The sequence below is a fragment of the Tribolium castaneum genome, chromosome 9 (genome assembly GCF_031307605.1).
Source record: "Tribolium castaneum strain GA2 chromosome 9, icTriCast1.1, whole genome shotgun sequence".
Taxonomy (NCBI): domain Eukaryota; kingdom Metazoa; phylum Arthropoda; class Insecta; order Coleoptera; family Tenebrionidae; genus Tribolium; species Tribolium castaneum.
Window position 1 is genome coordinate 10,078,947 of NC_087402.1, and position 13,901 is coordinate 10,092,847.

The 13,901-nt window shown below is 34.5% G+C and overlaps 1 protein-coding gene and 1 long non-coding RNA gene across 2 annotated transcripts in view; one reads left to right on the forward strand and one right to left on the reverse strand.

Moving 5' to 3' along the window:
- Window positions 1–5,111: 5,111 nt before the first annotated feature.
- Window positions 5,112–13,901, reverse strand: part of DAAM (Dishevelled Associated Activator of Morphogenesis) — a 44,294-nt gene continuing 35,504 nt past the window's right edge. Inside the window, exons 3-8 of the mRNA XM_008194579.3 lie at window positions 11,960–12,088; window positions 11,288–11,446; window positions 11,012–11,242; window positions 9,569–10,960; window positions 5,990–6,841; window positions 5,112–5,944 (exon numbers count right to left, since the gene is read on the reverse strand). Coding sequence (XP_008192801.2) covers window positions 5,495–5,944; window positions 5,990–6,841; window positions 9,569–10,960; window positions 11,012–11,242; window positions 11,288–11,446; window positions 11,960–12,088 — 3,213 coding nt within the window. The 3' untranslated portion in view covers window positions 5,112–5,494. The remainder of the gene's footprint in view (window positions 5,945–5,989; window positions 6,842–9,568; window positions 10,961–11,011; window positions 11,243–11,287; window positions 11,447–11,959; window positions 12,089–13,901) is intronic.
- Window positions 12,064–12,663, forward strand: LOC107397818 (uncharacterized). The gene is made up of 2 exons (XR_001574833.2): window positions 12,064–12,178; window positions 12,227–12,663. It is a non-coding gene; the product is annotated as an uncharacterized LOC107397818 (long non-coding RNA).

Sequence of the window (13,901 nt, forward strand, 5' to 3'; positions counted from 1 at the left end):
TAAGTACAGTTACGTTTGAATTATGGCGCGATTATTGTTTTATTCAAGAGAAAAAGATAAAATATAGGAACATTAAAATGTACTTGATATCCTTATGTTCAATATTTTACAATGTGGATTCAAGCTTTCATTTTATGTAATTTACAACGCCATAAATTTCGAATTTATCAACAAATTAAACTCTTTTAACTGCATTAATATGTCTTTATGGCGAATGATGCATTCTGCAGATGTTAGACTGTTAGGAATAAGTGTGTCAATGCATTCAACAAAGAAAACCTAAAATTCTGTGTTTTACAGAAACTGATTCGGAATAAATTATTGCAGAGAGAAAAACATCGTTGCAATTAATTTACTAAGGAAATAGGGCGTAATATGAATTACTAATCCATGACAAGGATGTGAATTAAAATATTTCGCACCTATTTGATAAAAATTGGCGTTAACCGCTAATATGTCATACCCTGTCAGTGTTGTTATTAATTGATCTCGTTAATTAAATAATTGAATTAATTGAGCGCTTTACAGAACCGTGCATTTTCATGACATTTAAACGGAAGCTGAAAAACACCTCAACCTAGCAAAACATTTATAATTTATCGTGTGGTTGGTATAATCGGAAAGAATTCCGCTTAATTGAATTTTGCAAAATAAAAAATAACGTTGATGCATTCGCTGCACTTTAAGGCAGGGTCATCGGTTAAAATTTACATTTTTATGATGGCTGTTGTTATGAGTTGTTTCTTCTCGAGTCACGACCTCTTTATTTAGGTTTTGCGGCTCATTATTTCATTGAGTTCACTTCCGTATCGGTAACAGATTTGTTCGTGGAAGTTCTATGGTTAAAATTTGCGATTTTGCTGTAGGTCATGGCTAATGAGGCAAAAATGTGAGTTTAAGGTGAAGGCCAATCGCCAGACAAGCTAATAAATAAGGTGGTGATGCAAAATTTTGGATCTATCTCGGTTCTAGTGGGAGTTTATTCAACCCAATTTATGTTATTTATTTATTATTTCGGACTGTTGTAAATATCAAGTTCCGTTGTGTTCCACCCACATGTGACCAAAATACTGTTTTATTACTTTTCTTTGTAAGCACATCTGGGTTTGTGCTTATTATTTATCAACGATCTGAAAATTGTTTTTCCCATGTTTAATAATTATTGAAAAAATATCCTTGATTTATCGCCACTTTGTTTGCAAATGCGGCATTTATTTGATTTTTTTCGAATGTTGAATTGTTAAGACTTGACACATTCTTGGTGAGTGTATTTTGTGCCAGTTAATCATAATATGACATTTATTAAATATTTAAAACGGGTTTCATAACTGCGAGAAAAATTTTAATTAAAACATAACTTGAGAGAACTTCCTATTTGTTTATCATTCAGCTCGTCATGATTGCTGATAATCTAATCATAACGAATCATCTAATAAACATGCATATTTACGGTCCATATTTTCCGTAAATGGCACAGATTTTCTGCTTTTTTCCGTCTTGAAAAGGAAATCATTTTACCGCAATATTATAGTAATGATCTTGCGGTTTATCATGTTTCTTTCATTCCGTCCTACTATTAGCTAAAACTACCATAATAATTTATTTATTGAGTAACATCATGACTTATAATCCTCAATTAAATCTGTAAAAAGCCGGATTATTTGCTCTTTTTCTACTCCTACTTCCTCAAAAAGCTCTTCATTAGCAAATACCTTCTGCGCATCAAATGTCAACATTTAGTCTTCTTAATTACTGGAGTGATGTCATTCGAAATGATTAATTCTGTCGATTAGCTAACCGGATCTTTCACCACCATTTTTCGCCATTCTTAGGCAACTAATAAAACAGTTCCTGACCAAGAAACTAGTTCAAATTATGAAAAATTTTGCGGTTATCATCAAGATAATTAACTTTTAGATGTTAATTACATCCGTCATGTTAAAAACTAAGATAAATGGCATTTGCAAATTACTTAAGGATCCCGAGTCGGAAATGACGAAAATTCCAGTCGGATTTATTTGCTTTTCCAATAAAATTTGCATTCAATAGGTTACAACTGTCATAGCTAAGCAGTGACTTCATCATTTTTCTACCTGTGTTATTGTGAAGGATTTTTTGGGTCCCTTATGTGTGGGCTTGGAGCGAATTTATGCACACTTAATTATCAGTTTCAATTTTAAAATTGAATATTGTCCATTATACTATTTAAACCAAGCGTCTTTTTACAAATGGGGAAGAAAGTGGGTCAATTCCTCTCGTGACATGACTCAATTTTGGTCCAAGAAAGGATCTTTCGACTTAAAATTGCTAAAATCGTAGTTTTAAAATAGATGCTCAAGTTTTGTTTTGTGCAAAAAAATGTAAAAATTTGTAAAAAATAAATGTGATTTTTTTGTAGCAACAATTTTATTTATTTTTATTTTTATTTTTATTTATTATTATTTATTGCTCAAAGTGTTATTAAAGCATTCTTGTTTTAGAATGAGACTAAAAATAATAAAAATTTGTTTAATTTTATTGCTAGAACTAGATATTTTTAATTAATTTATTTTATTATTATTATTATATATAATTATTATTATTATTATTATAATTATTATTATTATTATTATTATTATTATAATTATAATTATTATTATTATTATATAATTATTATTATAAAATAGTAAAAAAATCTAAAAAAATTCACATGCACAAAAGAAAAAGCGCTGATTTCTGTGCGATTATTGTACCTAAGATTAGATTGTACCTAATAAAAATACTGTAAAAAAATTCCAATTAACTTTATATCGCAGAAAATGAACGCCCTAATTAAGCGAAAAATTAAAATACCCTAAAGTAACTAGCGTAACACGTAAAATAAACCATTGAATTTATTTTGAAAAATTTGAAATCAAAATCAAACAGGAAGATTTAAGCATTGAATAAGATACCTTATTCAATGATTTAAGTACAGATATCTAAAGGTTAGGATATGAAACGACGTACAAATAAAACGTTTCCGTCCTCGATAGTTTCATTAATGTCGCCAGAGAGCGCAGTTGTTCCATTACGTCTAAGTTTTCAGAGCCAAAAGTTTGAAAAAAATGGTTGCATTTGTATAACGGTTAACACATAGCAAACAAAAAAATACAAGCTGCTAGAGCATTAGAGCATTAGAGCATTTTTAAGAGTAAGACATATATATATACATATATATATGTATATATATATATATATATATATATATATATATATATATATAATGCAAAAAAATTCTCGTAAACTACATTTTAAAGAAATTCAAACTTTTACCAAGTTGCACTCTACCTACCCCATATTTTTCAAAACGCTACGAATACGGTTACAGGTGCAGAAAAATGTCAGAAAGAAAGTTGAAGAAAATTAATTTTTTTACAAAAATTTACGAGGCCATAACATTATCTTCAATCATTATTGTCCCAAGGTCTTTTAAGGACGCTCAAGCGATGGATTTCCTTTATTTTGCCGATAGTCAAGTATTGGAAAGTTAATTTAAACATAACCCGTTGAAGATAAAAATATACTGTCACGGACCTATTTTGTAGAAAATTTAATTCTCTACAACTTTAAACCTTACACTTTTTTACATTTTCAACTCTTCCCAAAAATGTAAGGTGAAACGCAAATTGATAAATCTAAGCGACAATTTTTTACACACCGTTGTATATTTATCAAAATGCTGAGAATACGGTTGAAGAAATGAATGAAAAAAATGCAAGAAACAAAGTTGTAAAGGATTAAGTTTCCTATAAAAAAAAGTATGCGACAAAATATTTCTATCTTCTACGGTTTAGTAGGTATAAATTAACTTTGCGTCTGTCGGAATTTTTTAAAGAAAATTTAATTTTCTACAAATTTCTTTCTAACATTTTTCTAGTATCTTCAACCCTATTCTCAACGTCTTGAAAATTACGGGACGAAGCGCAAATTTTAAAATTAAAATAATTTTTTTTCTCATATTTCTTAGTCGTTAGTTTTTCTCAGGCTGCTTAGAAAGCAAAGCTCAACATTTCTGCATTTTTTACAAGTACAGTAATATTTGGATAATCCGAACCACCTATAATCCGAACGCACCAACTGTGTAAAATGGTATCCATAATCCGAACTGTTTGAATTCCGTAATCCGAACTAACACTTATTTATTTTAATTCTTGATTTTGTTGTAGGAAGAAACAGAAGCTGTTTGAAATACATTTTTAATTTTGTATTTATAGATTTCTTAATTTTTTTTGTAATGAATTAAAAAAACGTGTTTTTGTCAAAAAAGGCAACATAGTTATTTCAAAAACTAAGCAATTTTAACCAATAACAATTTAACTTAAAAACATCAGTGTTACATAAAAAAATTACAAAAATGTTCGGTGTTCTATTTGAACAAATATAAGTTTGCTAATCTCAAAAACACTCTGTATGCTTGAAGATAAATTTACGTGTGTGAGGGCTTTCGTAAAAAACTGATTAATTTTCTAACATTTAAAGAGCAATAATGGACTTTTTCAAATCGCTGGGACACCCTGTATATGTATTTGCGTGGTTAATTGATTATGTAAAGGATCTGTGAATCGAACTTGTTCGGATTATTAATATCATTTATGATGAATTCTATAATCTGAACGTTTTTATAACAGAATAGTGTCTGCAAACTTTCTGTCCGGATTATCCAAACATTACTCTAATATTACTAATTAGTGTATTGGAAAGATTTAAATTAATTTAAAACGATCTGGCGTCGAGACGTTACAACGCTGGAAGCGCTCTCATTTTCACTCTGCGGTACTATTTTTTTGGATTCAAAAAATCTTGCGATTTTGTATCTCGTTCCGTCTTTTATGTTATAGTCTTCCGTAGATTTAAGTTATTTTCCTGTTTTAGTATAGACAACCAACAAAACCCATTGACTGCTTTTATGCTTTCAGTATTTAAAACCAACTGGAAGACATTTTTTGCAAAGTTTAGAGCCAAAAAAAATTTTTGAATTTGTTCAATTTTATGTAAAACTTTTCTTTTGCCTTTTAAAAGGTTTTTTAAAATTTATAAGCTTTTTGGTAATTAGAAGTGCAGAAAAGGGTCGATAAGAATAAAACAATAAGTTAAATAAATTAACAATAGTATATTTAACATTAAAATGTATAATCAGTTCCATTTCAATGCAGAGCACAATCTGTCTAAACCTTAATCAATATATAAACATGGACTACAGCTACGTCATACAAACATACAATCTTGTTATAATGTATAAAATCCATACATTGGTGTTAATATAATACAAACGATAATCTAGATAAAAATTGTGAAGCTTATTTGGCAGCACTAGTATAATAAAAAATATATCAATTGCTTACATCGTAAGTATTGGTCCAATTATTACAAAATCGATCACAAAAAAACAGAAATAAACACATTTAGGCCAGGGCACCGTTAAATATGAAGTAGCACAACAAATATCCAAAAGCTGTAATAATGAGCAAAAAAATTACTGCCTCCTTCCGCTACTAACAATTCTCTCTCTGCTGTCTTCCCGATTGACTGAATTCCGCCTCGGTGGCGAATTTCCAGTCACCCGACTCTTCCTCGACCTTTTAAACTTTGCCATATCTTCGCCGAAAACATCGCCCGTTCTTAAGGCAGAAATTAAATCGTCGAACTCTCCCTTCGCACTTTCCCCATTTTTCAGACTCAAACTTTTATTAATCGATGAGAGAATTCCCTCCCGACTGTGCTTTCGCTCAAGGGTGAGTTTCTTCAACTCCGCTTCTTGTTTCGCTCGCTTTTCCTCCTCCTCCTGTCGGCGGCGCATGTTTTCGTTGTCTTGGCGGGCTTCAGTGAACGAGGTTAAAAACGCGTCGAAAACGCCGAAGAATTCGTCGGGTTGGGCGTTCGTCGGGTCTTCGCCAAAGAGACGAACTGCGCGCTCAAACCTCGTCTAGAAAAAATAAGTTAAATAATTTCCTCAAATTAAGTAACTAACCTTCATGTCTTGATACTGGTCTTCGACTTCAGCCAGTCGGCACGTGGCCGTAGCTTGGAACTCCCTCATGACAGGAACGAACTTATCGTTAGCTAAAGGACTCTGACTTAGATGAAATTCAATTTCTTTCGCTACGTCCTTCAATCCTAGTCTCAGCTGCGCCATATCCTTGCTAAGTTCGCCTAAGGACACTTTGGCTGCTACTCTAACATGTGGAATATCCTCGTCTAAACGCAGTATATCTTTGAATTTCTTCTCGATTATTTGTACTAGATAATGAAGCAACGTCGTGCCTTTGGCGGCACTTGATTTGGTATCAGCAAGTCTATTTAGTGACGCGAGACGGAAGCCGGAAGCGTTCCCTCTAGCCCCTCGATTCATGTAGTTTCCTAACGCTAAAACTATTTCCAAAAGCCGTCGAAGACGACGGGAGCGGGACACCTCGCGGGAGGCCTCCATTACGCTAGTGATGCGCGGAATGATCTCGTTGAGGGTGACTTGGAACCGTTTCTTGTAGTGCAAGCTGCGGAGTCTTTGTTCGTAGTGAGGCACCTTGGAAATTTCGTATAGGAAGCGGTCGGCGCGGGCCAACGAGTCGATTTCGTCGCTGTGTTCTTCCAAAAGAGCTGCTTCTTCGGAACTTGGCGTGAATTTCAAGAGTTGCTCGACCATGTCGATTGGGAGTTGCTCTTTGCAGTCCATGCTCAAGATGGCTTTAGTGATGTCTTCGTCGGACATTTTGAGTTTCGAGAGCAGGATGGTGCAGTTTTGGGCACGACGGCTGTCTATCACTGATAATACTTTGGTTCGGTTCTTGCCCATCTGGCGCAAATCCTCAATCGAACCGTCGTTCTGCGAAAATTGTTCAAAATACTTCAAATGTGAGAAATAATGCAAGCAAATACATAATAGTTATAAAATTATAAATAGGTCAGGTCAGGTAAAATTACTAATAGGTCAAAGTTTTGCCTTTTTCAGGCATTTTTAAACTAAAAACAGATTTCTTCTACAAGATTTTGATTGAAAAAGAGAAGCCGTAGGAATCACCAAATTAAATCGAAAGTGTTTTTGCTCTTTTCCCATAGTTTAAAATATTTTATTCTTCGACACTGTCAGAATTTCGGATTTTTCTCCTGTGTAAGACAGTTTTGACAATTGTTTGGCATTTCTCAATACGAAACGTCAGATTATTTTTAACAGATTTTAAGCAATTTTAAGCCTTGTTGAGTCTAATTCGAAGAATAAAATGTTGTATTCAACTTGTTTTCGTGTAAATCGGTTCATTTATTTCACCTCGTGGATGGTAAACCTCTCGTTATCACTCGAGGTTTAAAAAACCACTCGTGAAATAAAACGTCCGATTTACACTCAAACTCGTCGAATAAATAACTATTTCAATAAAGAGAGTAAAAAATTTTAATTCAAACGGGCACAAAAATTAACAAGTTACGTTAATGATGGTATTCTTTTTGTATTTTTGTATCTTTTTAAATAGTTAAACACGTTCTTGAGCTAAAAATTACGCTGAAAATGGCACTGTTTGTTACTTATTCGATAATTTTCTAAAAAATCATCAAATTGAGTCAACATTTTTGTTATTTGTTGGGTAATTAAATTTTTTCTTTTATTTTGTTAACAAAATGGTTCTCCTTCACGTTACACGAATGGTTTCCTATTTATTGCCCTGAAGAAGCTCCAAAAAATGTGGCGAAACGTTGCCAATAAATTATATAACCAAATTAAGCTTGTCTGTCTTCCCAATAAATAATTACACCACAATCAAAAGAAGCAGGCGATGAACCGTCAATTTAACGAAATAAAAAAGATTTTTATTATTTTTGCTTTGTAATTTAAGAAACACGTTTTCGAGCTACTCAGTTCTTTTCTCCTACTTTATGGTAACATAGACTGAAGCAAACAACAGTATTTCTTTCAAATTTTGTTAAGAGTAGTCTAAAAAGAGCCCAATTAAGTCAAAAATTACATTACTTTTGCCTTAATCGTTTCCGTATATTTTTTCATTCAAAAAAGTGTGAACACTCAAGCAAGTCTAAAAATGAACAAATTGCTCAAAAGTTTTTTTCTACAATTTACTCATTTAAAAAAATCTGTAAATATTCACAAGTACCTACACAGAAATAAAATAAAAATTTTAATAGTAAACGCTATGTGATTATGAATTATTGAGTTTTCGAAAAAAATATACTTTGAGCAGACTCAATCCACATCAAAATTACAAAATAAAGTCAAAAAAACATGGTTTTTTCATGTTTCCATTGTTTCGATGTAACAACTCCACGAGTTTTTTAAAACTGTTAAAAATTGCTCAATACGGTCAAAAAGTACTTTACCATTTTTAATTTTGCATCTAGGTATATATATATATCAATTTAGTACATTTTTCCTCCTAAACATGTGATTTAGTAAATTAGGTCAAAAAGGGTATATTTTTTTGCATTTTCCTACTTTTAATTACGTTTTCAAACTAAAAAATAGTTTTTCCATAATTTTGTTAAAAGTAGTTCAAAATGCGTCCAATTTGATCCAAAATTATTGCTTTTCTGAATCGTTGTAACACCTCTTTCAACCAAAAAATCGAAAAAACTTCAAATAGCTCTAAAATTCGCCAAATTAGGCTAAAATGATATTCCTATAAGTATTATTTTTTTATTTTTCTAATGTTTAAATGCGTTAAAAACTGTTTTCTTTCGGTATTTGTTAAAAATTGACCAAAAAATCGACAAATTTGATCAAAACCTTTAGTATTTTCTACAGTTTAGATTTTTTTCGGAATTTAAAATACATCGAAAATCGTGTTATTATATGGGGTGTTCAAAAACTGGCACACCAACTCAATGGTACGTGTAGAAGCATGTGTAGATTAGAAGAAAAATCTTGAAAAAATTCATATTTAAAAAATGTAAGCTCCAAACCTTTTTCTAATTTTCATTATTTTTTAATGATTTTCTGTTTTACATTAAATAATCGTTCTCTTAAACAATGACAAATAATCTACCTACTATCGGTCTCTAGCAGTTTTTGAAATCTAAAATAAAATTTATCAGAAAATCAAAATTTGTAGATGTGCCAACACTGGGAACTATTTCCTCGAAAACCCTTTTAAAAATAATTTATTTTTATTGTTGATTTTATTGGGATCATGATTGTTAGACAATGTTGCCACATATCATTTATTAATAAATTTATTATTTATCAGTAACTTCAGCACTGAATTTTTTTACTATTTTTTCATTTCTCAACCACACACCATTGAGTTGGTGCGTTGGTTTTTAAACATGCGGTATGTTATCTATGCCTTGTTGTTCAATTTAGCGCCAGAATTTTTTAATACATGGCCTAGCGACCAACTAACTAAATTATACCCAATGTGATGTTTTCTCACAAACAGATTAACATGTTTTTAATTAGACCAAGAAAGAAGCCAAAAACGTTCAAAATTAAATCGTGACTTCTACAAAAAACTTTTCCAATTTCCGTAAGTTAATTTGTATTTCGTGTTTTCTACTAAACAGTTCTCGCTTATTTTTAGAAATAACAGAAAAATTGTGTTTTCCTCACCGTCACTCCATTCTTCTGATACGCCGAGAATAATTTATCAATACAATCCAACTCCATCGTATTGTACAACTTAGTATCATCCAACTCGCTCCAAATCGTCCCTGCTAGCTTAGTTTCAGGCAATTTCGACCAATTGAATGATTTTAAAGGATTCGCCGGTTGTGGAATATTTTTCTTGACTGTTTCAACCTTGAAGGGTTCCGGCGGCGGCGCCATGGGGGCATTCGGAGGCGGTGGCGGCCCGGGGGCCGGTGGAGGCGGCGGCGGTGCCAATGGCGGCGGCGGCGGTGGACTCTTATACTCCACATCCACCGTCGATTTCAAACCTTGCACTTTCGCATCGTCTGGAATACTCCCCGAGCTGACCAAGCGCTCCAACCGGAATCTCTCACCCCTTTCACATGACACTTGTCTGTCCAAATCTGCAGCTCTATATTCGAGTTCGTTCAAACGTTGTTGGGTTTCAATATGCGCCGCTGTTTCCTTTTCGAGACGTTCTTTAATCCGGGCTAAGCTCGACTCAATATCCTCTTTTTCCTGGGTGCGTTGGTCGAGCTCTTGTTCTTTTTTCGCAAGTTTGTTTGACATGTCTGTGTTCTCGCGTTCGAGTTCCTCGGCTTTTTTCCGCGCTTCGGTCAGTTCTTCTTCTTTTGCGAGGAGGTGGACGATTTCTTTGACGTTGATATCTATGGGGGAAACGTCGGGGTTTTTGACGTCGTTGTCTTGTTGGAGGACGATTTGTTGGACGATGCGGTCGAAGAGGAGCCAGTGTTGGGGGTGGGAGCCGTAGTCCAAGGGGAGCAGGAGACAGTGCTCTAGGAGAGACAGCAGGTGCGGGTAGGCCGCAGTGTGGCTTAATTTACGTCTAATGAGATCAAACATTGCGGTTGCACTTTTGGTATCAACGTGCTCAAGCTCGAACTTCCGAGCTAGCTCCTTCTCGTCTTCGTTTCGCACCATTTCGAAAAAATCCAAGTGGCGGTCCAGCGTCTCATTCTCGTGACTTCGCAATTTATCGATGATTGGCTGAATACCCAGCATGAGAAACTCGTATCGGAGGTGTAACCTAAATTCTAAGTTCTCTTGCCCTTGGCCATAGTTCAGTACAGCATTAACGAATGACATTATAGCGGTTTTCAAATTAACCTCATCGCGGTAGATTCCAGTCGAGCGATCCAAATCGTTGATGATTCCTTGAAACCTTGTCCTTTCGAACGCATATTTTTGGTAATGAAGCATTGCATCTAACACCTTCTTATGCCCACCCGACACCAAACAAACCGCACCCAAAATTTCAAGAGCTGCGATTTTTGTTTTGATATTTTCAGTGCTTAGAGACTGAGCTATGGTGTTGATGCTTGTCGGGTGCGCCAAAACGTGAGCTCGCCCAGTCTACAAACCAAAAATTAAACCTAGAAATTATTAAACCAAACATTCACGAACCGAATTGTTCATCAGAGCTTTAACACAACCAATTATGCTCGTATGAATCGAGCTTTGAGCCGTGAAATAGTCCATACGTTCCAAACAGTCTAAAAGTGCCGACAGGCCATCTAATTCGATAAATTTTATTACAAAACTGTGCGTTGACGTCCGAAGTGCCGTTTTCAAGCCATCGATTTGTTTCGTCCGTGTCCTCACTTCTTCCTCAGTGTTGGCTTCAGGGTATTGCAACTGAAAAAAATTTTGAGCAAGAGTTTTTTATTTTTGGGGACGTACTGTTGCTAAAGTTCGCAGTCTTTCGATGTAGTGTTCAGGTGCGTGCGTTTGGTCCACGGTGTCTTCTCCTCCTTTTCTTGAGCAATATATTTGCCATTTTTTCTGCGATGGCAAACTCAACATGGCAGCCTTATTAGGGGCTGTCAAGTCGAGCTCTTCCTGCAATAAGTTATTATCTATATTACTAAAGCATCTTCATTACCGTTAACGCTTTTGTATAGGATATCATAGTTATGAGGAAATTGCATCTTAGATTCAAATTTGAATAACAAACTAGTGGACGTGAAACCGTTCCATTTTTTTGGTTACGATATGCAGCAGGGCTGAGGTAAAAAATCGCGAGAAAGTCTTGTCCACTTATTTGCATCGTCTTATAATAAATCATTAACTGTCTTGTAATTTACAATCAAACAATGGGATCTAATAAGGCTGAAAGCTGTTTAAGATTTATTGGCGGTAGCCTATGGTCAATCAAATATTGAAATTAACATTCTTGTGCTATACGGTCATAACTTTCACAGCATCTGCACGAAAATCCTTCCTGTTGAGCCTCAAAACAGCGATTTTCGATAATTAATTTCACCGGAAATCTTAGGGAGGTTGATGACTTGAGCAATGAGGAAAAAGGCTTTTGCCGTTAAATCGCAACAGCTGTGTGACGGCAGAACATACCACAAGTTCAGCAAATTTGGCATCCAGTTCTTCCTGCGAGGGCATTGGTTGTGTCGGGGTGATGGCCTGAAGAGTGAGGGTTCCGGTGTTCTCCACCACGCAGTAGGTTATTTCAGGGGGTTCGTCATCCTGAAAACGGTGTTTTATGAAAAATTTCAGCGCTTTCATGAATGACAAATTGTCAAAATATTTTCAACACGCCGGTCAGGTACCCAAGGTGTTGGTAATGTTGTATTCATACAGTGCTTTCCAATATTCTAAATTTAGAAATGGTTTGGACGATTTTGAACTTGCAAAGGTCCGCGTAATTGTATAATTGGAAACGACTAGCACACACCGCCTTTCTCTGTCAAGATCATTGGCATAAATTTGATGCAAAAATGACGAAAATAAAGACTTTGTCCCAATTAATTGTTTTCTCCAAAAATTTGCAATTTACATTTGTTTGTGTTCCCAAACTGTCAAATATACCGAGAGAAATTGGCAATTTTGCGAAATATTAAAAAAGGAGGTGAGCTGGTTTTGTCAACAAAAAAATTTTTCAAGGCTAGTGAACAAAAAGTCCAGAGGCGTTCCCGCAAATTCCCAAGAATCCATCACGATGACGATGATTTGCACCAAAGGTCAGCCAATGATCGAACAATGTGTAGCAAATTAATAAGCCAGACCTTGCAAAAACAATTAAATGTCCAATAAAATTTGAATTATTGTCTGATTCAAGGCCCGTCTCAGGTATTAACAAGTTCAAGATTTACAAACCGACGATAATTCAAGATTAGATCACGAAAAAACCAAGCCGAGAAAGTCTTCGGCTGCATTCTCCTATGATAGATCGTAATAATCTCATCGCTTCGGGTTGTTTACTCCTAAAGACAATAATAAAAATCGGGAATTCTTCGGCATAATCTGAGCGATTTGTGGTTTCACTATTCGTATTTCAGAGATAAAGGATTATATAAATTAGTGTAATTACGAGTGTCAAGGCCAGAATCATCGATTTTTATCGCTTGGGCCATTTTTCCGATTACGAGCGCTGTAATTGGGGTATTCTTCTAGGCGTTTTGGTGTTATTTATCTAGACTTTCTCCGTTTTCAGCCAGGCTTTTACTTCGTTTTAATTTAAGAATCTTACTCATGGTATTTCGCGTGCCGATCTTTGGAAGATTTCTATTTGAAATTGCATCTGATTCGAAAATAAATCTAATTTTGGGTGTGATGTGGCAATTCGAAACAGCCTTGGGCCTAATTGAGGAAGTTACTTTCGAACAATAACCGATTGGCAAATTAGAACTGATCACAACAAAAAATCAAGTCATGTAGCTGTCCAATTAAGAAAACTAATTGCATTGCGAAACATGCTACTAGGGCTTTGGCTAAAAGTGAAATAATTTTAGAGCGTTTTAACTCTTGCTCTTTGACCCCACATTCCTCTCGATTTGAATAATCGCTTCACAATGTAAATCTGTGTGAAGAGATTTTCAATGCTTTCATATTGTATTAATGGTGTCAGTGGATTGGTTTTTCATGAAATGGAAAAGTATGTTTATGGACTAGGATGGCAAATATTTATTTATGGCAACATTTTCTGACATTTTGCATATGGCACGATGTGAACTCCAGTGACATGGGTCAGGAAATTTGTGCACAAGTGCTTACGGCACCAAGCAAGGACGCTGCTAATGACTGTTCTTTATCTAAAGCCAGGAATTTAGGATTGAGATAAGCGACAGCAACTTTACACGAAATTACTATAATAACTCCAAGAATGTAACAACTTAATTATTAAATTATTACATGTTTAGGATTACGAAATATTTTCTATAATCCGGACAATGATCGGATTAATCGTCCGAGTGAAATTACGTTTTTTTCTTTCAACAAATTACTCGCTTGTTCCTCTCATTTTCACTCAGTATTGGACGAAATTTTGCACGCCTCTTTT